Here is a 24,508-nt window from a genome sequence, read left to right as displayed (position 1 = left end):
TGATCATCTGTAGCTCTGAGAAACTCGTCTTCCTGATCACAAGCTGGGAATCAGGATCAACAAAGATCAAACCCAGCAGAACCAGACCGGACCTGGTCGGCCCGAGAGGCTGAGGTTCTCCCTGGAGGAGAACCAGACGGACAACAGCAGTTTGGCAACACATAAACTGTTGACCTTTTATAGAAAAAAATCTATAATCAGAATCAGAGATTCAAAAGTTAAAAATGTTCAGAAATTTCAAATTCAAATTGATATTTAGCTGCAATTTTTATGCAGTTCAGTTAATAACCAACTGATTGAGCTGCAAATGCAGATCCCAGCATAAATAAAGATGAACGTATCTAACTGTGTCTCACTGTGAAAAACGACTAAATACAAAATCACTGACTGGAGCAAATAACTTCTGAAATGAAAGGACTTCACTGGAATGATGACGCTTCACCTGCGCCTCACAACTTCCTCCTGGTCGCATCCAGAGGACAAATCTACGCTGGTCGGATCCGTCTCATCCAACCCATGAACTTTACTGTCCAAGCCTGAATTAAAGCCAACACATTTTATGCTTTAGGCCACCATGTGAGTCGGCCTGGAGAGTGAAACCTCTCCAGGTTTTATCTGTTGTCCATCCTCCCCAGTCTGGAGGGATCCACTGAACTCAGGAAGCTGTTCATCCCGACTGCGGTCCGGCTCACGATCAGGGACTTTACCAGGATTGATCTGGGTGGTTTTGCTTCCCTGAACCCGACTGCAGAGACCGAAGGAAGGCGCCGTCTTCCAGCTCCATGTCTGAACATCTGCAGCTAGCAATAGTGCCACTGTTAGCAACTTAGCAGCTTCTTCACACACTTTGGGACATTTCAGACAAGAAATATCAACCACAAAAGGAAGGCCAGTCAAAAAATAAATAATCTGGTAACGGGACAGGAAACTGTAATCAATGCAGCCTTAATAATTTCATCAGAAGGAAAGCCTGGTGGCCCGTCAGGCTGATAATGCACTGGGGAAACCTGGTGGCCCGCCAGGCTGATACTGCACTGGGAAAAACCTGGTGGCCCACCAGGCTGATGATGCACTGGGGGAAACCTGGTGGCCCGCCAGGCTGATAATGCACTACGGGAAACCTGGTGGCCCGCCAGGCTGATAATGCACTGGGAAACACCTGGTGGCCCGCCAGGCTGATAATGCACTGGGGGGAACCAGAGTTTTTCTCATGTCTGATGAAAATGAATCAGGGAATTTGAGGATGAGGCTGCAGGTGGCAGCTTCATGTCTTTGTTTTCCTGTTTCCACTTTAACATGAGAGCAGCTCTAAAACATCAGGATTCATCCCAATACTGATGTTTATTCACATCACAAACATCAGCAATAAACTAAAACATGGAGACTTACTGTAATCGCTGTAGTTTACATTCTGGGTTCTGGAGGAAACCACAGAACTCCTTCACTCCAGATCCTATCAGGTTGTTCCAGTTCAGCTCCAGTTTAGTCAGATGGGAGGGGTTAAAGGTCAGAGCTGAGACCAGAGAAGAACAGCTGATCTCTGATAAACTGCAGTCCTTCAACCTGGATAAAGAATAAAAGATGTGAGCTGAACCAACAGGATGCAGGTTAAAACTGAAATATCAACAAATTAATAATAAAATGTAGAAAATTAATTTCACTGAATGTTAAAGTGAAACATGATGAACTGATGTTTAATATTTGATCAGTAAAACTGGTTTATAGAGTCCAAACCAGCAGAACCAGAACATGTTATTATGACGTGTTGTTAGAATGTTTCAGTGGTTCTGGTCGGGAATTAAAATGGACTTTCAGAACCAAAGTGACATCAGAGCCTGAGGAAAGTTAGATGGGAATGCCTTCGATGTGCAGCTGGAGGTCAGAGGTCAGATTCTGATTTACAGAAACAGTTTGATCTGAATGACTTCAATGAATCGATCAATATTGGTATTGATCCATGATAGCAGGACTGGCTGAACATCAATCAGCACAAAATATAAAGTCTGTTTTCCACAGATGGAGAATTTCAGTCTGGAAAGTTTTCTTCCTGAAAACTGTTGGTGCACATAAAGTTCAGCTTCCTATTAAATGTGATCTTAATGGGAGCAACTGGGATGGAACTGGGATGGAACTGGATGGAACAGGGATGGAACTGGGATGGAACTGGGATTGAACTGGGATGCAACTGGGATTGAACTGGATTGAACTGGGATGGAACTGGGATGGAACTGGGATGGAACTGGGAATGTACTGGGATGGAACTGGGATGGAACTGGGATGGAACTGGGATGGAACTGGGAATGGAACTGGGATGGAACTGGGATTGAACTGGGATGGAACTGGGATGGAACTGGGATTGAACTGGGATGGAACTGGGATGGAACTGGGATTGAACTGGGATGCAACTGGGATGGAACTGGGATGGAACTGGGATTGAACTGGGATGCAACTGGGATGGAACTGGGATGGAACTGGGATGGAACTGGGATTGAACTGGGATGGAACTGGGATGGAACTGGGATGGAACTGGGATGAAACTGGGATGGAACTGGGAATGAAACTGGGACACATGGTGAAGGAAGGACACAGTGTTTGGCCCAAAAACCTTGAAATCAAAGGAAGAAAGAAATAAAAATCCTGGTGAAATTGACCTGAATTAAACTTTAATCTAAGTGACACATTAGCACTAAATAATTCAAATCCATAAATGAAACAAACTGGTTGGCATTTTGGGTCAGCAAAGGCTAACATCAGTCAAACTGTATTGATCATTGAGGAACATTTAAAATAACATGTTAATGTAAATAAAACCTTTTTAATCTAAACTCCTTTTTACAGTGTTATATGTAGAGCAGCACCAGCCTCATGTCGGCCCTCGGTTTTGATCGAAGGTCTGAATGGACCAGAATAATGAATAATCCGAGTTTTGGGAATGAATGAAAGATTTCCGGTTCATTAATGAATCATCTTGTAAACATGAGCAGCAGCAGCCCGATGAAAACCAGGCTGTGGTTTCCCTGCATCCAATCAGGTTGGCTTTGGTTCCCTGATCAATGATGAGGATGAAGAATCACCATCATCATCCTCAGTGTGAAGCTGGCCACCGTCTGCTCTTCCAGCCGCTCTAAACATTAGCAGCTTTTAGCTCCTGCTAACTTATTCACAGAAGTCACTTTCCTCTGGTATGGAGACAACAAACACTTCACCATGCAGTAATGCTAACACTGGATGTAGCATTAGCTGCTACCTCAATGGAGCATGCTAACAGCTCTAATCTTGCTAAGCTAGCTAAGCTTAGCATCAGGAAGCATTTTACCGTCGGTTTGCTCCGTTATTCTCAGTAAATTTCCTTCATTGTCTTCAGTGTTAGACAGCATTAATCTCTCTTTGTCACATTTCTGCTTCTCACTAGAGGTGGGCGGATCCATCCCAGTATTGATCACATCGGTACCAATATTGATCATATTGATATTGAAGGAAATATTAAAGTGCTTCATCTGAATCTGTCCCACACCAGACTGGAGCGTCTCCACCTTTCATTCATTTATTTACCTCCATTTGCTTCAGCAGCAAAACATTTCAACTAAAGTTCAATATTCTGACAGCCTGAAATATGAAAATAATTTATTTTAATGGAAAAATGTTTGAGAAATAATATTCTGCCTTTTTGACATCAGGATGTTTGTTAGGCAAATAAATGATGAATGAAAATAATTGTTAACGTATCAATGAATCATTTTGACAGAGAAAACAAACCTTAAAGTCTTGACTTTAGTGACTGAACTCTGCAGGATCTCACACAGACGCTTCATCCCAGAGTCTGAAACGGTTCCCTCCATGTTGATCTCATTTATTTCCACTTCAGTCAGATGTTGGTTGGACTGCAGAGCTGAGGCCAGAGAAGAACAGCTGATCTCTGACAACCTGCAGTCCTTCAACCTGGATAAAGAATAAAAGATGTGAGCTGAACCAGCAGGATGCAGGTGAACCAGTCCAACAGAACCACATGAATGAATATTAATGCCAACATGAAGCTGCTGCTGCTTCAACTGCAGGATTTTAGTAAGAAAAATCCTTCCAGGTCTGATCAAAGGACTGAAGCATCAATCATTGATTATAGACTTGTTCCTGACAGACAGGTTAGAAATGGATCAATTAAATAAAGATAAAATTAAATACATATAAATCTCCCATTAGTGAAACCTCTCCAGGTTTTATCTGTTGTCCATCCTCCCCAGTCTGGAGGGATCCACTGAACTCAGGAAGCTGTTCATCCCGACTGCGGTCCGGCTCACGATCAGGGACTTTACCAGGATTGATCTGGGTGGTTTTGCTTCCCTGAACCCGACTGATGTTCGGCCTGCAGAGACCGAAGGAAGGCGCCGTCTTCCAGCTCCATGTCTGAACATCTGCAGCTAGCAATAGTGCCACTGTTAGCAACTTAGCAGCTTCTTCACACACTTTGGGACATTTCAGACAAGAAATATCAACCACAAAAGGAAGGCCAGTCAAAAAATAATCTGGTAACGGGACAGGAAACTGTAATCAATGCAGCCTTAATAATTTCATCAGAAGGAGAGCCTGGTGGCCCGCCAGGCTGATAATGCACTGGGGGAAACCTGGTGGCCCGCCAGGCTGATAATGCACTAGGGGAAACCTGGTGGCCCGCCAGGCTGATGATGCACTGAGGGAAACCTGGTGGCCCGTCAGGCTGATTATGCACTGGGGGGAACCTGATGGCCCGCCAGGCTGATAATGCACTGGGGGAAACCTGGTGGCCCGCCAGGCTGATAATGCACTGGGGGAAACCTGGTGGCCCGCCAGGCTGATAATGCACTGGGGGAAACTTGGTGGCCTGCCAGGCTGATAATGCACTGGGGAAACCTGGTGGCCCGCCAGGCTGATAATGCACTGGGGGAAACCTGGTGGCCCGCCAGGCTGATAATGCACTGGGGGAAACCTGGTGGCCCCTCAGGCTGATAATGCACTAGGGGAAACCTGGTGGCCCGCAAGGCTGATTATGCACTGGGGGGAACCAGAGTTTTTCTCATGTCTGATGAAAATGAATCAGGGAATTTGAGGATGAGGCTGCAGGTGGCAGCTTCATGTCTTTGTTTTCCTGTTTCCACTTTAACATGAGAGCAGCTCTAAAACATCAGGATTCATCCCAATACTGATGTTTATTCACATCACAAACATCAGCAATAAACTAAAACATGGAGACTTACTGTAATCGCTGTAGTTTACATTCTGGGTTCTGGAGGAAACCACAGAACTCCTTCACTCCAGAACCTTTCAGGTCGTTCCAGTTCAGCTCCAGTTCAGTCAGATGGGAGGGGTTAAAGGTCAGAGCTGAGGCCAGAGAAGAACAGCTGATCTCTGACAAATTGCAGTCCTTCAACCTGGATAAAGAATAAAAGATGTGAGCTGAACCAACAGGATGCAGGTTAAAACTGAAATATCAACAAATTAATAATAAAATGTAGAAAATTAATTTCACTGAATGTAAAAGTGAAACATGAAATATTAAATACATGTAAATCTCCCATTAATTCAATAATGCATCATAAAAATATTAAAAAAAAACACTTAAAAATATCACAAAGTCCTTTAATACATTAATAACTGAATATATAATGAAATTCTGACGTATTCAGTGAATAATTAGGTCAACCTTTAGAAATGACTTGAAATCATAAAACGTCCTGTTAGTGCAGTGGTTCCCAAAGTGTGGGGCGCGCCCCCTAGAGGGAACACGGTGCCACTGCAGGGGGCAGGAAGAGTATGATGGAACATAAAGCAGTTACACAGTGAAAGTGTTTCACTGTAAAGATGGTTTGTAGTTTTGCTGGAACCTGAAGTGTGAAATAAAGTCCAGTGGAGATTGAAAACAAAATGTGTGTTTAGGTTGATGTGTGGCTGAACGATGAGCCCAGATGATTGTTGTTCTTTTTGGGGCCTTTATTGTGATCCATTGGGGACAGAAAGTCTTTGGATCCACTGAGTTAGAGAAATGTTTCTATGGAAATATTTCTAAGTGTTTCCCTGGATGTATTTATCATGGCTGCCGTCTCAACATTAATAACTTAAACCCAGCCATCAGCCTCGTGGGCGGGGCTAACACTCATCCTGGCTCATCCATTGGTTGGTTTGCTGGGTCTGTTCCAACATGGCGGCTCCGTTCATGCAGAACCTGAACTGGTGAGACATTTCAGACCAAGATCGAGACGCAGAGGCTGGAGCTGCTCAGCAGTTTGTAGCAGATGAATCAGAAAGTTTAGAAAGTCGTTGGAGTTATTTCTAGACATCGACTGCAGACTGACTGAAAGGTTTTCCACCACAACGTCACACACCTGGACCAGGTGGTGCACCATGTGACCACAGGGGGCGCTAGCGAGCAATTATCGACATGAACATGTTGGAGACAAACAAGAGCCATCAGAACACGATGGTCACAGAATCTCCTGAGATCAGCTGCTGTTCATGGCATGTCTCATCATATATTCAACTATTTAGAGCAAAATTAAATGAGTTATTGGCTTCATGGCTCATTTAATTTATTCAAGAGAGATTTACCAATATGTATTTCATGGCACATTTATTCATTTAATTTTGCCACCTTTGAGCTTCCATAGATTCCAGAAGCTAAAGATTAAAAACATTCAAATAAATGACATGAATACATAAAATGTTATTATTCCTCTTTAACAGATTTAATTTCTAAAGAAAGAGAAACAATCAGTAAATCTGAAGTTGCAGCATCAGCACTTTGCTCTTATTCTGTGATTTTCCACTTCCTGTTTCCTCCCTGCAGCCTCTTTTACAGGAGAGCAGCTCAGAAACATCTGGACTGATCTCTGGAAACGACTTTACATCAGAAATATCAACAATGACTCAAGACACTGTTTCTTACTGCAGTCGTTGTATTCTGCATCCAGGATGCTGCAGAATATCACAGATCTCCTTCAGTCCATCATCTCCCAGGTTGTAGTAGCTGTTGCTGCTCAGCTGCAGTCCAGGTTGACCTGACGGGTCGGAGGTCAGAGCTGAGGCCGGATCATCACAGCTGATCTTTGACAAGCTGCAGCGGCTGAATCTGAATAAAGAACCAAAGATATGAGCTGAAGCCACCGGTCCAACAGAACCAGTTAGAGCAACAGAACCAGTTAGAGCAACAGAACCAGTTAGAACAACAGAACCAGTTAGAACAGAACCAGTTAGAGCAACAGAACCAGTTAGAACAGAACCAGTTAGAGCAACAGAACCAGTTAGAACAGAACCAGTTAGAGCAACAGAACCAGTTAGAACAGAACCAGTTAGAACAGCAGAACCAGTTAGAGCAGTGCTTCTCAAATAGTGGGGCGGGCCCCCTTTGGGGGGCGCGTGTGATCCTGGGGAACAGGCTTTTTTTTGGCCGTACTAGTATAAAGTGTAATTGCGCACAGTAGGCGGCAGTGGCGCTCTCATTGTTACTTCTGTCACGTTTGCGACAGTGCAACATTTTACGACTTACAAGACAACAGGTTTGCCTTGGTTAGCAGTGTTAAGTCAACAAAAAGCTCCGACTGCGTTCTGTCTCTGGCCTCCGTTATTCAACAACCCCCAACATGAAAAAGTTTTTCACAGGGATGAAAAGAAAAGCGGAGAGAGACAAAGATAATGAAACAACAGAAAGTCAACCGAAAGCTAAGAAGAGGAAATACGACGAAGCGTATTTAGCGCTTGGCTTCACTGTGACTACAGTTGGAGAAGAGGAAAGACCGGTGTGTTTGCTGTGTCTAAAAATGCTCGCAGCGGACAGCATGAAGCCAAATAAATTAGCGCGTCACTTAAACACGTTACATCCCAATCACGCGGATAAGCCGCCAGAGTTTTTTCAGCGAAAAAAATGTTAATAAGGAAAAAATGTTATGCAGAGATGGATAGTCACGGTGGAGAGTGGGGGGCGCGAATAGTTTTCTTCTTGCTAGGGGGGCGTAACGGAAAATAATTGAGAAGCACTGAGTTAGAGCAACAGAACTAATTAGAGCAACAGAACCAGTTAGAGCAACAGAACCAGTTAGAACAACAGAACCAGTTAGAACAACAGAACCAGTTAGAACAGCAGAACCAGTTAGAGCGACAGAACCAGTTAGAGCAACAGAACCAGTTAGAGCAACAGAACCAGTTAGAGCAACAGAACCAGTTAAAACAACAGAACCAGTTAGAACAACAGAACCAGTTAGAACAACAGAACCAGTTAGAACAACAGAACCAGTTAGAGCAACAGAACCAGTTAGAGCAACAGAACCAGTTAGAACAACAGAACCAGTTAGAACAACAGAACCAGTTAGAACAGCAGAACCAGTTAGAGCGACAGAACCAGTTAGAGCAACAGAACCAGTTAGAGCAACAGAACCAGTTAGAACAACAGAACCAGTTAGAGCAACAGAACCAGTTAGAACAACAGAACCAGTTAGAACAACAGAACCAGTTAGAGCAACAGAACCAGTTAGAACATCAGAACCAGTTAGAACAGCCATTCTTAACCACAGTTGGGCCACCAGCGCCACCTAGAGGGCTGCAGGAAACCCCCAGGTTTTTACCTGTGATAAAGTTTACAGAAATCATGATGCAGCATCAGAATGCAGGCGCTCAGTTTCCACCACTTGGTGGCAGTAGTGTGCCAGTCTGTTGTTAAAACGCTCTAATAAGCTTCTTTACCAACAATAAGCCAGAGACGTTCGGTACTGGATTCGTATTTCATGCTAAATATGATCATCTGTAGCTCTGAGAAACTCGTCTTCCTGATCACAAGCTGGGAATCAGGATCAACAAAGATCAAACCCAGCAGAACCAGACCGGACCTGGTCGGCCCGAGAGGCTGAGGTTCTCCCTGGAGGAGAACCAGACGGACAACAGCAGTTTGGCAACACATAAACTGTTGACCTTTTATAGAAAAAATCTGGAACTTTCAGAGATTCAAAAGTTTAAAATGTTCAGAAATTTCAAATTCAAATTGATATTTAGCTGCAATTTTTATGCAGTTCAGTTAATAACCAACTGATTGAGCTGCAAATACAGATCCCAGCATAAATAAAGATGAACGTATCTAACTGTGTCTCACTGTGACAAAACGACTAAATACAAAATCACTGACTGGAGCAAATAACTTCTGAAATGAAAGGACTTCACTGGAATGATGACGCTTCACCTGCGCCTCACAACTTCCTCCTGGTCGCATCCAGAGGACAAATCTACGCTGGTCGGATCCGTCTCATCCAACCCATGAACTTTACTGTCCAAGCCTGAATTAAAGCCAACACATTTTATGCTTTAGGCCACCATGTGAGTCGGCCTGGACAGTGAAACCTCTCCAGGTTTTATCTGTTGTCCATCCTCCCCAGTCTGGAGGGATCCACTGAACTCAGGAAGCTGTTCATCCCGACTGCGGTCCGGCTCAGGATCAGGGACTTTACCAGGATTGATCTGGGTGGTTTTGCTTCCCTGAACCCGACTGATGTTCGGCCTGCAGAGACCGAAGGAAGGCGCCGTCTTCCAGCTCCATGTCTGAACATCTGCAGCTAGCAATAGTGCCACTCTTAGCAACTTAGCAGCTTCTTCACACACTTTGGGACATTTCAGACAAGAAATATCAACCACAAATGGAAGACCAGTCAAAAAATAAATAATCTGGTAACGGGACAGGAAACTGTAATCAATGCAGCCTTAATAATTTCATCAGAAGGAAAGCCTGGTGGCCCGCCAGGCTGATAATGCACTGGGAAAAACTTGGTGGCCCGCCAGGCTGATAATGCACTGAGGGAAACCTGCTGGCCCGCCAGGCTGATAATGCACTGAGGGAAACCTGGTGGCCCCTCAGGCTGATAATGCACTGGGGAAACCTGGTGGCCCACCAGGGTGATAATGCACTGGGGGAAACCTGGTGGCCCACCAGGCTGATAATGCACTGGGGGAAACTTGGTGGCCTGCCAGGCTGATAATGCACTGGGGAAACCTGGTGGCCTGCCAGGCTGATAATGCACTGGGGGAAACCTGGTGGCCCACCAGGGTGATAATGCACTGGGGGAAACCTGGTGGCCCGCCAGGCTGATAATGCACTGGGGGAAACCTGGTGGCCCACCAGGCTGATCATGCACTGGGGGGAACCAGAGTTAGAAACAGTTTTTCTCATGTCTGATGAAAATGAATCAGGGAATTTGAGGATGAGGCTGCAGGTGGCAGCTTCATGTCTTTGTTTTCCTGTTTCCACTTTAACATGAGAGCAGCTCTAAAACATCAGGATTCATCCCAATACTGATGTTTATTCACATCACAAACATCAGCAATAAACTAAAACATGGAGACTTACTGTAATCGCTGTAGTTTACATTCTGGGTTCTGGAGGAAACCACACAACTCCTTCACTACAGATCCTATCAGGTTGTTCCAGTTCAGCTCCAGTTCAGTCAGATGGGAGGGGTTAAAGGTCAGAGCTGAGACCAGAGAAGAACAGCTGATCTCTGACAACCTGCAGTCCTTCAACCTGGATAAAGAATAAAAGATGTGAGCTGAACCAACAGGATGCAGGTTAAAACTGAAATATCAACAAATTAATAATAAAATGTAGAAAATTAATTTCACTGAATGTTAAAGTGAAACATGATGAACTGATGTTTAATATTTGATCCAGTAAAACTGGTTTATAGAGTCCAAACCAGCAGAACCAGAACATGTTATTATGACGTGTTGTTAGAATATTTCAGTGGTTCTGGTCGGGAATTAAAATGGACTTTCAGAACCAAAGTGACATCAGAGCCTGAGGAAAGTTAGATGGGAATGCCTTTGATGTGCAGCTGGAGGTCAGAGGTCAGATTCTGATTTACAGAAACAGTTTGATCTGAATGACTTCAATGAATCGATCAATATTGGTATTGATCCATGATAGCAGGACTGGCTGAACATCAATCAGCACAAAATATAAAGTCTGTTTTCCACAGATGGAGAATTTCAGTCTGGAAAGTTTCTTCCTGAAAACTGTTGGTGCACATAAAGTTCAGCTTCCTATTAAATGTGATCTTAATGGGAGCAACTGGGATGGAACTGGGATGGAACTGGGAATGAATTGGGATGGAACTGGGATGGAACTGGGATGGAACTGGGATGGAACTGGGAATGAACTGGGATTGAACTGGGATTGAACTGGGATTGAACTGGGATGGAACTGGGATGGAACTGGGATTGAACTGGGATGGAACTGGGATGAAACTGGGACACATGGTGAAGGAAGGACACAGTGTTTGGCCCAAAAACCTTGAAATCAAAGGAAGAAAGAAATAAAAATCCTGGTGAAATTGACCTGAATTAAACTTTAATCTAAGTGACACATTAACACTAAATAATTCAAATCCATAAATGAAACAAACTGGTTGGCATTTTGGGTCAGCAAAGGCTAACATCAGTCAAACTGTATTGATCATTGAGGAACATTTAAAATAACATGTTAATGTAAATAAAACCTTTTTAATCTAAACTCCTTTTTACAGTGTTATATGTAGAGCAGCACCAGCCTCATGTCGGCCCTCGGTTTTGATCGAAGGTCTGAATGGACCAGAATAATGAATAATCCGAGTTTTGGGAATGAATGAAAGATTTCCGGTTCATTAATGAATCATCTTGTAAACATGAGCAGCAGCAGCCCGATGAAAACCAGGCTGTGGTTTCCCTGCATCCAATCAGGTTGGCTTTGGTTCCCTGATCAATGATGACGATGAAGAATCACCATCATCATCCTCAGTGTGAAGCTGGCCACCGTCTGCTCTTCCAGCCGCTCTAAACATTAGCAGCTTTTAGCTCCTGCTAACTTATTCACAGAAGTCACTTTCCTCTGGTATGGAGACAACAAACACTTCACCATGCAGTAATGCTAACACTGGATGTAGCATTAGCTGCTACCTCAATGGAGCATGCTAACAGCTCTAATCTTGCTAAGCTAGCTTAGCTTAGCATCAGGAAGCATTTTACCGTCGGTTTGCTCCGTTATTCTCAGTAAATTTCCTTCATTGTCTTCAGTGTTAGACAGCATTAATCTCTCTTTGTCACGTTTCTGCTTCTCACTAGAGGTGGGCGGATCCATCCCAGTATTGATCACATCGGTACCAATATTGATCATATTGATATTGAAGGAAATATTAAAGTGCTTCATCTGAATCTGTCCCACACCAGACTGGAGCGTCTCCACCTTTCATTCATTTATTTACCTCCATTTGCTTCAGCAGCAAAACATTTCAACTAAAGTTCAATATTCTGACAGCCTGAAATATGAAAATAATTTATTTTAATGGAAAAATGTTTGAGAAATAATATTCTGCCTTTTTGACATCAGGATGTTTGTTAGGCAAATAAATGATGAATGAAAATAATTGTTAACGTATCAATGAATCATTTTGACAGAGAAAACAAACCTTAAAGTCTTGACTTTAGTGACTGAACTCTGCAGGATCTCACACAGACGCTTCATCCCAGAGTCTGAAACGGTTTCCTCCATGTTGATCTCATTTATTTCCACTTCAGTCAGATGTTGGTTGGACTGCAGAGCTGAGACCAGAGAAGAACAGCTGATCTCTGATAAACTGCAGCTGATCAACCTGAATAAAGAATAAAAGATGTGAGCTGAACCAGCAGGATGCAGGTGAACCAGTCCAACAGAACCAGATGAATGAATATTAATGCCAACATGAAGCTGCTGCTGCTTCAACTGCAGGATTTTAGTAAGAAAATCCTTCCAGGTTTGATCAAAGGACTGAAGCATCAATCATTGATTATAGACTTGTTCCTGACAGACAGGTTAGAAATGGATCAGTTAAATAAAGATAAAATTAAATACATATAAATCTCCTATTAATTCAATAATGCATCATAAAAATATTAAAAACACTTAAAAATATCACAAAGTCCTTTAATACATTAATAACTGAATATATAATGAAATTCTGACGTATTCAGTGAATAATTAGGTCAACCTTTAGAAATGACTTGAAATCATAAAACGTCCTGTTAGTGCAGTGGTTCCCAAAGTGTGGGGCGCCCCCTAGAGGGGACACGGTGCCACTGCAGGGGGCAGGAAGAGTATGATGGAAAATAAAGCAGTTACACAGTTAAAGTGTTTCACTGTAAAGATGGTTTGTAGTTTTGCTGGAACCTGAAGTGTGAAATAAAGTCCAGTGGAGATTGAAAACAAAATGTGTGTTTAGGTTGATGTGTGGCTGAACGATGAGCCCAGATGATTGTTGTTCTTTTTGGGGCCTTTATTGTGATCCATTGGGGACAGAAAGTCTTTGGATCCACTGAGTTAGAGAAATGTTTCTATGGAAATATTTCTAAGTGTTTCCCTGGATGTATTTATCATGGCTGCCGTCTCAACATTAATAACTTAAACCCAGCCATCAGCCTCGTGGGCGGGGCTAACACTCATCCTGGCTCATCCATTGGTTGGTTTGCTGGGTCTGTTCCAACATGGCGGCTCCGTTCATGCAGAACCTGAACTGGTGAGACATTTCAGACCAAGATCGAGACGCAGAGGCTGGAGCTGCTCAGCAGTTTGTAGCAGATGAATCAGAAAGTTTAGAAAGTCGTTGGAGTTATTTCTAGACATCGACTGCAGACTGACTGAAAGGTTTTCCACCACAACGTCACACACCTGGACCAGGTGGTGCACCATGTGACCACAGGGGGCGCTAGCGAGCAATTATCGACATGAACATGTTGGAGACAAACAAGAGCCATCAGAACACGATGGTCACAGAATCTCCTGAGATCAGCTGCTGTTCATGGCATGTCTCATCGTATATTCAACTATTTAGAGCAAAATTAAATGAGTTATTGGCTTCATGGCTCATTTAATTTATTCAAGAGAGATTTACCAATATGTATTTCATGGCACATTTATTCATTTAATTTTGCCACCTTTGAGCTTCCATAGATTCCAGAAGCTAAAGATTAAAAACATTCAAATAAATGACATGAATACATAAAATGTTATTATTCCTCTTTAACAGATTTAATTTCTAAAGAAAGAGAAACAATCAGTAAATCTGAAGTTGCAGCATCAGCACTTTGCTCTTATTCTGTGATTTTCCACTTCCTGTTTCCTCCCTGCTTCCTCTTTTACAGGAGAGCAGCTCAGAAACATCTGGACTGATCTCTGGAAACGACTTTACATCACAAGTATCAGCAATGACTCAAGACACTGTTTCTTACTGCAGTCGTTGTATTCTGCATCCAGGATCCTGCAGAATATCACAGATCTCCTTCAGTCCATCATCTCCCAGGTTGTAGTAGCTGTTGCTGCTCAGCTGCAGTCCAGGTTGACCTGACGGGTCGGAGGTCAGAGCTGAGGCCGGATCGTCACAGCTGATCTTTGACAAGCTGCAGTGGCTGAATCTGAATAAAGAACCAAAGATATGAGCTGAAGCCACCGGTCCAACAGAACCAGTTAGAACAACAGAACCAGTTAGAGCAACAGAACCAGTTAGAACAACAGAACCAGTTAGAACAACAGAACCAGTTAGAACAACAGAACCAGTTAGAGCAACAGAACCAGTTAGAACAACAGAACCAGTTAGAACAACAGAACCAGTTAGAGCAACAGAACCAGTTAGAACAACAGAACCAGTTAGAGCAACAGAACCAGTTAGAACATCAGAACCAGTTAGAACAACAGAACCAGTTAGAGCAACAGAACCAGTTAGAACAACAGAACCAGTTAGAGCAACAGAACCAGTTAGAGCAACAGAACCAGTTAGAACAGAACCAGTTAAAACAACAGAACCAGTTAGAACAACAGAACCAGTTAGAACAACAGAACCAGTTAGAGCAACAGAACCAGTTAGAACAGAACCAGTTAAAACAACAGAACCAGTTAGAACAACAGAACCAGTTAGAACAACAGAACCAGTTAGAACAACAGAACCAGTTAGAGCAACAGAACCAGTTAGAACAACAGAACCAGTTAGAACAACAGAACCAGTTAAAACAACAGAACCAGTTAGAACAACAGAACCAGTTAGAACAACAGAACCAGTTAGAACAACAGAACCAGTTAGAGCAACAGAACCAGTTAGAACAACAGAACCAGTTAGAACAACAGAACCAGTTAGAACAACAGAACCAGTTAGAACAACAGAACCAGTTAGAGCAACAGAACCAGTTAGAACAACAGAACCAGTTAGAACAACAGAACCAGTTAGAGCAACAGAACCAGTTAGAACAACAGAACCAGTTAGAACAACAGAACCAGTTAGAACAACAGAACCAGTTAGAACAACAGAACCAGTTAGAGCAACAGAACCAGTTAGAACAACAGAACCAGTTAGAGCAACAGAACCAGTTAGAACAACAGAACCAGTTAGAACAACAGAACCAGTTAGAGCAACAGAACCAGTTAGAACAACAGAACCAGTTAGAGCAACAGAACCAGTTAGAACATCAGAACCAGTTAGAACAACAGAACCAGTTAGAGCAACAGAACCAGTTAGAACAACAGAACCAGTTAGAGCAACAGAACCAGTTAGAACATCAGAACCAGTTAGAACAACAGAACCAGTTAGAGCAACAGAACCAGTTAGAACAACAGAACCAGTTAGAGCAACAGAACCAGTTAGAGCAACAGAACCAGTTAGAACAGAACCAGTTAAAACAACAGAACCAGTTAGAACAACAGAACCAGTTAGAACAACAGAACCAGTTAGAGCAACAGAACCAGTTAGAACAACAGAACCAGTTAGAACAACAGAACCAGTTAAAACAACAGAACCAGTTAGAACAACAGAACCAGTTAGAACAACAGAACCAGTTAGAACAACAGAACCAGTTAGAGCAACAGAACCAGTTAGAACAACAGAACCAGTTAGAACAACAGAACCAGTTAGAACAACAGAACCAGTTAAAACAACAGAACCAGTTAGAGCAACAGAACCAGTTAGAACAACAGAACCAGTTAGAGCAACAGAACCAGTTAGAACAACAGAACCAGTTAGAGCAACAGAACCAGTTAGAACAGAACCAGTTAAAACAACAGAACCAGTTAGAACAACAGAACCAGTTAGAACAACAGAACCAGTTAGAGCAACAGAACCAGTTAGAACAACAGAACCAGTTAGAACAACAGAACCAGTTAGAACAACAGAACCAGTTAGAACAACAGAACCAGTTAAAACAACAGAACCAGTTAGAGCAACAGAACCAGTTAGAACAACAGAACCAGTTAGAGCAACAGAACCAGTTAGAACAACAGAACCAGTTAGAGCAACAGAACCAGTTAGAACATCAGAACCAGTTAGAACAACAGAACCAGTTAGAACAGCCATTCTTAACCACAGTTGGGCCACCAGCGCCACCTACAGGGCTGCAGGAAACCCCCAGGTTTTTACCTGTGATAAAGTTTACAGAAATCATGATGCAGCATCAGAATGCAGGCGCTCAGTTTCCACCACTTGGTGGCAGTAGTGTGCCAGTCTGTTGTTAAAACGCTCTAATAAGGGGGGCGCTGTTGAGCCAAGATGGAGTAAATATATTTCAGAGCTCCTGCAGGCTTATTAACATTTTCGATTTAAAATCCACAACTGCTCATTAATTGCAACCTAAATCGCAATAACAAATATTTTAGACTATAAGAACTCCTTTCCACCGGAAGTTATTTGGCGGATAAACTTCGTAAATTCAAGTACAACGGTAACACGGCAAAGCTAACTGCTAGCACCAGAACCACGAGGCAGCGTGCTCCAGAAGAAGACGACCCACAACCTAAGAGTGCTGGTATGAGTGAGGAGCTGAAAGCCGATATCCTAACCTCTATACGAGGGGAAATCTCCAAAATTATAAGGGAGGAAATGAGGAGTGCGCTGGCCGAAGAGTTCACCGCTCTCAGAGCTGACATCCACGCAGTGAGGGCAGAAATAACCAGCAATGCCACCGCCATTCGCGCAGATATCACTTCAATTGAAGCGGACATTGAAGACGTGAAAGGTGGACTGTCGACCTGGTCTGATGAGGTAAATACTCTGCAAACTACCGTGAGTGAACTTCGGAGCGAGCTGGTGAAGATACGGGACAGGTGCGAGGACATGGAGGGGAGGATGAGGCGCGGAAATGTCCGTATAGTTGGAGTTGAGGAACATCCGAATTCCGCTAGTCCCAAAGAGGTCTCAAAAATCATCAAAGAAGCGCTCCAAATGGACCGGGATGTAAAAGTCGATCGTTCACACCGAACGGCCGCTCCGACAAAACCGGGGGACGGAGCCAGACCCCGTGCGATCATCGCCAAGCTGCACTATGATGGAGACGCCGCTGACATCCTGAGGAGAGCCCGGGATAAAGCCCCGCTGACCTACCAGGGTAAAAGAATCGCGATCTTCCCGGATTATACCACCAGTGTGGCCAAGGCGCCGCAGCCTGAGGCACGGAAAGCTCTGCGGGGACGGAACGATGTGCGCTTCGGATTACTTTATCCAGCAAGATTCAAAATCACATACAAGGACAGCAAGGAGTTTCGGGATCCCGTAAAGGCCATGGACTACATAAGGAAGACCATCCCGGCTGCAACACCTGGGACCGAAACGTAAGGGAAGCCGTGAATGCTAATATGGCACAATTAGGTCCAGTAGATCTCAAATCTGAAATAAATGTGCCTTTAATTGCTTAAATCCTGACTGTGATGGTGTTCAGCAATTGTACTTCTATAAACTGGTACATTAGAAAATACCGCAACAATGTCACTTCTAATCTTGTTACTTTACTAAGTCACGTTTAGCCTTAACTAGGCTGTATTAAAATCACCAGTAGATTTTATGTTGTGGTTAAAATACACATGCTTATACTCCCCTTCAGGAGCCTGAGGTTCCACACTCTTAATTTCTCTTTGTTGTTTTCTCACACATCCAATTCTTTTCTGGTTGTGTTTGTTGCTGCTTTTATAGTGGCTAGGGACTTAAACCCACCAACTTGCATTATGTTAGCAATGCAAACTTTTAAGTGTGTTTTTGCGTTTTGATCCTTCTGTTCTCCGAGGATCTTATTGTATCTAAAAAACAGAGCATTCGAGTCTCAGTTATGGAAATATTGCACAGCAAAGCCTTACTATTTTTATTTTATTGCATCATCTTGGAATTCAGCATCCATGTTACTCAAATGTTTGGTACCATCTGTCAAATGGCCGTCTCTGCCTCCAATACCATCATATATAGATATAAATTTTTCTTTTAGTTAAAGCAGATATGAGTACACTAACTGTAACAAGTTACAACGTCAGGGGTTTGCATAGTCCAATCAAAAGGAAAAAAGTATTATTGCAACTCAGACAGTCAAAATGTCAAGTAGCACTACTACAAGAAACTCACTTATCAGATTTGGAACATGCAAAACTAAATAAGTCCTGGGCTGATAAAGTTTACTATTCGTCGCACTGTTCTGGAAGGAAAAGGGGTGTTGCTATATTAATACATAGGCAGATTAACTTTACTGAAACGTTAGTTCATAAGGACAAGGAAGGTAGATTTATATTGGTAAATGGGATAATTGATGGAACAGCAGTATCCTTCATAAATGTATATGCCCCTAACGAAGATGTTCCAGGATTTATCAAGTCGGTTTTTAATATGATTGCAGAGCACAGCTCTGGTCTGCTGATTGTGGGGGGTGATTTTAATTGTGTAATGTCAAATTTAGATAGGCAACCAACCGCTCAGACCCCATTATCCAAAATGGGAAAAATGCTTAGAAATTTGTCTGTGGAAGCTGGATTAGTGGATGTATGGCGATCCAAATTTCCAAAGGAGAGAAATTTTACATTTTACTCAAACAGACATGCATCTTACTCACGAACAGATTACTTTTTTACTGCTAAGGCTGAGCTGCACAGAATTGAGGATATCTCAATACTGCCCATTACAATCTCTGACCACGCACCAGTTACTGTCAAGTGGAATATAGGATTGACACCATCAGTTAAACAGTGGAGACTTAATACCTCTCTTCTTAATGACAAAGACTTTGTTGCTTTTGTTAAATCGGAGCTCAAAACTTATTTAGACATAAACAACACCCCTGAAACATCTCCCATAATGTTGTGGGACTGTGCAAAGGCCTATTTAAGAGGCAGCATAATCTCCTACACGACAGCAAAAAAAAAGACAAAAGGCAGCAAAACAGAAATATTTAGAAGATAGAATTCGGGATCTGGAACTTCAACATAAAAAGACTAGGGCATCCAAGGTTCTGAACGATTTGAATACAACACGCAGAGAGCTCCAAGACTTACTATCAGAAAAGATAGAAGGTAATCTTCGTTTTGCCAAGCAGCAGTACTATGAAAATGGAAATAAAACGAGCAGACTTTTGGCCTTCCGTCTTAAAAAACAGCAGTCCTCAAATGCGGTTCAAAAGCTAAAATCGGGCAATAAATCTATCCTAAAACCAAAAGATATTGCTGAAACTTTTGCAGAATTTTACAAGGTTTTATACCGAGATACTGACACTTGCTCTGATGAAAGTAAGATAGCAGACTATTTACAAAATATAAATATTTCTGAGTTATCCGATACAGTAGCTAAACAATTAGATAAGTCAATTCAAGAAGAAGAAATTAAAAACGTTGTCTTATCCCTTAAAAACAATAAGTGTCCTGGTCCTGATGGTTTCATAAATGAATTCTATAAATGTTTCATAGACATCGTTAGTCCACTTTTATTGGAAGCATACCGCTTCTCTTTAGAAACCAAAACAATGGCGCCATCCTGGTCTGATGCCACAATAGTTGTATTACATAAAGAAGGTAAAGATCCCACTGACTGTGGGTCATATAGGCCGATATCGATGCTTAATGGGACGTACGCATTCTAACCGCTATTCTGGCGAGACGATTAAATGTCATAATAAATCAAATCATACATCCAGATCAAACTGGATTTATCGTTGGGAGGTATTATGGAAATAACTTGTGTCATTTATTAAATATTATGACTCACCAAAAAGAAAACAAAGCTATGACGGCTGTAATATCTTTAGATGCCCAAAAGGCTTTTGATCGGGTGTCATGGAAATACCTTATTCAAGCGTTAAAAAGGTTTAAATTTGGGCCTAAGTTCATAGATTGGATACAAACATTGTATTCATCCCCACAAGCGGCAGTCAGAGTTAATGGTTTCAGGTCTACGAGTTTCAAGCTGGAGCGTGGATGTAGACAGGGGTGTCCTTTGTCACCTCTATTGTTCGCAGTCAGCATTGAGCCATTGGCCCAGCTAATTAGGGACAATGATGAAATTAAAGAAATTTTGATTAGTGCGGAGGAACATAAAATATCTCTTTAAGCAGATGATGTACTTTTGTATCTGTCTGATCCTACATCATCAATACCACGTCTGAGGGAAATGATCTCTGTTTTTGGCCATTTTTCTGGCTATAAAATAAATGTTGATAAGACAGAAGCAATGGATGTCAATGTCAATATTCCACTAGGGGTTAAACAACAAAGCGGCTTTAGGTGGCAAAGGAAGGGCATTAAATACCTAGGCATCAATATTCCTCTCTCATTAAATGATTTGTATCATGTCAATTACAGCAAAACGCTGGATATAATTAAAAAGGATCTAGAGCGATGGTCAGCATTGCCTCTGTCCCTCCTCGGCCGCATTGAAACCATTTGTATGAATCTGTTACCAGATTATTGTATTTGTTCCAGATGGTTCCGGTTATCATACCAAAATCTACGTTCCTTGAATTGGATAAAATGATATCGAAATTCATATGGCAAAGCAAGCGCCCTCGCATAAAATATAAAACACTTCAAAGAAGTAAGATGGAAGGGGGTCTCAATCTTCCTGTTTTAAAATACTATTTTTGGGCAGCTCAGTTAAAACTTTTAATTTCATGGATTCTCAAACAAGATGGCTGAGTATATGAGCAAGTGAAGTGCTCAGTACCATGAAAGGTTTTGCCATTTTTAGATATTCCAGTAAAGGAATTGCCTCTGTGGACTAAAACCACATTTAATATTTGGAACAAAGTGCGAATTTCATTCAAGCTACCTAGAGGTTTATCAATATTAACAAGTATTGGACATGCCAAATCCTTCACACCCAATTTCTTAGACAGAAATTTTTCTAAGTGGGCTGAACAGGGGCTTATATTCATTCACCAGTTGATTGACAGGAACGGACTTATGTCATTTGAAGAGTTATGTCGTAAGTTTAATCTCCAGAAAAGTGATTTCTTTAGATATTTACAGTTGCGCTCTTTCTTTTCTGCACACAGGGACTGGGAAAGAATACTAAACCCCACACCATTAGAAAATCTTTAATCCATTTCCAGAAAGGGAATAAAAAATTGATAGCAAAGTTATATAGTGTATTTCTGTCAATGAACCTTAATAAACCCACTTGGACAAAGCAAAGATGGGAGGCAGAGACGGCCAAAATCATTTCTGACGAAACGTGGGAGGGAGTCTGGACTGAAGCACATCGAGTTACAAACTCAAATACGTGGCGGAAATTTAAATGGAAAATTATTAGCAGATATTTCAGGACCCCAGATGTAGTTGCTAAGATGGATCCTACGGTTCCAAGCTTGTGTTGGAGAAACTGTGGCTCAGCAAACCCCAACCATACAACCACACACACATTTTCTGGTCATGCCCCAAACTTCAAAACTTCTGGGATGAGGTGTACGGAGCCATAAGTCATATCTTACCAGGGGTTTTACCAAAGGATGTCACAGTTGCACTACTTGGTATTATACCAGAGAGTTTTCAAGGACGGGCTAAAGTATATCTGCTAAATATCCTTTTTACAGCAGCAAACCTGAAATGTATTACAATCAGGTGGATGCAATTGGAGCCACCTTCCTATGACTTATGGGTTCAAAAAGTAAGGGAATTGTATAGAATGGAACAAATAACATACTCATTAAGACTTCAAAAAAACACTTTTAGTCGGCGCTGGGGCCCAGCAGAAGCTCTGTTGATGTAAATAAACCCAATAGGTTTGTCATATGGTGTTTAACTATCCCACGAAGTGTCTATTTCCATTTTAGGATTGTTTAGTAAGAAGTCAACAAATGTGATGCTGAGGTCGTAAGATATTATGCTGAGATGTTTATTTTATGAAAATCATTATATTGTCAACATTTGTATTATGTACCACTGATGTATGGCTGTATATTTGCTCTGTAGAAAATAATAATAAAAATGTAAGTTCAAAAAAAAAACGCTCTAATAAGCTTCTTTACCAACAATAAGCCAGAGACGTTCGGTACTGGATTCGTATTTCATGCTAAATATGATCATCTGTAGCTCTGAGAAACTCGTCTTCCTGATCACAAGCTGGGAATCAGGATCAACAAAGATCAAACCCAGCAGAACCAGACCGGACCTGGTCGGCCCGAGAGGCTGAGGTTCTCCCTGGAGGAGAACCAGACGGACAACAGCAGTTTGGCAACACATAAACTGTTGACCTTTTATAGAAAAAATCTGGAACTTTCAGAGATTCAAAAGTTTAAAATGTTCAGAAATTTCAAATTCAAATTGATATTTAGCTGCAATTTTTATGCAGTTCAGTTAATAACCAACTGATTGAGCTGCAAATACAGATCCCAGCATAAATAAAGATGAACGTATCTAACTGTGTCTCACTGTGACAAAACGACTAAATACAAAATCACTGACTGGAGCAAATAACTTCTGAAATGAAAGGACTTCACTGGAATGATGACGCTTCACCTGCGCCTCACAACTTCCTCCTGGTCGCATCCAGAGGACAAATCTACGCTGGTCGGATCCGTCTCATCCAACCCATGAACTTTACTGTCCAAGCCTGAATTAAAGCCAACACATTTTATGCTTTAGGCCACCATGTGAGTCGGCCTGGAGAGTGAAACCTCTACAGGTTTTATCTGTTGTCCATCCTCCCCAGTCTGGAGGGATCCACTGAACTCAGGAAGCTGTTCATCCCGACTGCGGTCCGGCTCACGATCAGGGACTTTACCAGGATTGATCTGGGTGGTTTTGCTTCCCTGAACCCGACTGATGTTCGGCCTGCAGAGACCGAAGGAAGGCGCCGTCTTCCAGCTCCATGTCTGAACATCTGCAGCTAGCAATAGTGCCACTGTTAGCAACTTAGCAGCTTCTTCACACACTTTGGGACATTTCAGACAAGAAATATCAACCACAAAAGGAAGGCCAGTCAAAAAATAAATAATCTGGTAACGGGACAGGAAACTGTAATCAATGCAGCCTTAATAATTTCATCAGAAGGAAAGCCTGGTGGCCCGCCAGGCTGATAATGCACTGGGGAAACCTGGTGGCCCGCCAGGCTGATAATCCACTGGGGGAAACCTGGTGGCCCACCAGGCTGATGATGCACTGGGGGAAACCTGGTGGCCCCTCAGGCTGATAATGCACTGGGGGAAACCTGGTGGCCCACCAGGCTGATAATCCACTGGGGGAAACCTGGTGGCCCGCCAGGCTGATAATGCACTGGGGGAAACCTGGTGGCCCCTCAGGCTGATAATGCACTGGGGGAAACCTGGTGGCCCACCAGGCTGATAATCCACTAGGGGAAACCTGGTGGCCCGCAAGGCTGATTATGCACTGGGGGGAACCAGAGTTTTTCTCATGTCTGATGAAAATGAATCAGGGAATTTGAGGATGAGGCTGCAGGTGGCAGCTTCATGTCTTTGTTTTCCTGTTTCCACTTTAACATGAGAGCAGCTCTAAAACATCAGGATTCATCCCAATACTGATGTTTATTCACATCACAAACATCAGCAATAAACTAAAACATGGAGACTTACTGTAATCGCTGTAGTTTACATTCTGGGTTCTGGAGGAAACCACACAACTCCTTCACTACAGATCCTATCAGGTTGTTCCAGTTCAGCTCCAGTTCAGTCAGATGGGAGGGGTTAAAGGTCAGAGCTGAGACCAGAGAAGAACAGCTGATCTCTGACAACCTGCAGTCCTTCAACCTGGATAAAGAATAAAAGATGTGAGCTGAACCAACAGGATGCAGGTTAAAACTGAAATATCAACAAATTAATAATAAAATGTAGAAAATTAATTTCACTGAATGTAAAAGTGAAACATGATGAACTGATGTTTAATATTTGATCCAGTAAAACTGGTTTATAGAGTCCAAACCAGCAGAACCAGAACATGTTATTATGACGTGTTGTTAGAATATTTCAGTGGTTCTGGTCGGGAATTAAAATGGACTTTCAGAACCAAAGTGACATCAGAGCCTGAGGAAAGTTAGATGGGAATGCCTTTGATGTGCAGCTGGAGGTCAGAGGTCAGATTCTGATTTACAGAAACAGTTTGATCTGAATGACTTCAATGAATCGATCAATATTGGTATTGATCCATGATAGCAGGACTGGCTGAACATCAATCAGCACAAAATATAAAGTCTGTTTTCCACAGATGGAGAATTTCAGTCTGGAAAGTTTCTTCCTGAAAACTGTTGGTGCACATAAAGTTCAG

The 24,508-nt window shown here is 42.4% G+C and overlaps 1 protein-coding gene across 1 annotated transcript in view; it reads right to left on the bottom strand.

Moving 5' to 3' along the window:
* Positions 1 to 24,508, bottom strand: part of LOC129355493 (NACHT, LRR and PYD domains-containing protein 12-like) — a 72,927-nt gene that overhangs the window by 4,620 nt on the left and 43,799 nt on the right. Inside the window, exons 9-13 of the mRNA XM_055025085.1 lie at positions 23,821 to 23,994; positions 14,239 to 14,421; positions 12,444 to 12,626; positions 3,757 to 3,939; positions 1,390 to 1,563 (exon numbers count right to left, since the gene is read on the bottom strand). Coding sequence (XP_054881060.1) covers positions 1,390 to 1,563; positions 3,757 to 3,939; positions 12,444 to 12,626; positions 14,239 to 14,421; positions 23,821 to 23,994 — 897 coding nt within the window. The remainder of the gene's footprint in view (positions 1 to 1,389; positions 1,564 to 3,756; positions 3,940 to 12,443; positions 12,627 to 14,238; positions 14,422 to 23,820; positions 23,995 to 24,508) is intronic.

Source organism: Poeciliopsis prolifica, unplaced genomic scaffold, assembly GCF_027474105.1.
Source record: "Poeciliopsis prolifica strain line A6 unplaced genomic scaffold, Auburn_PproV2 SCAFFOLD136, whole genome shotgun sequence".
Classification (NCBI taxonomy): domain Eukaryota; kingdom Metazoa; phylum Chordata; class Actinopteri; order Cyprinodontiformes; family Poeciliidae; genus Poeciliopsis; species Poeciliopsis prolifica.
This window is presented reverse-complemented; position numbering and strand designations above follow the sequence as displayed.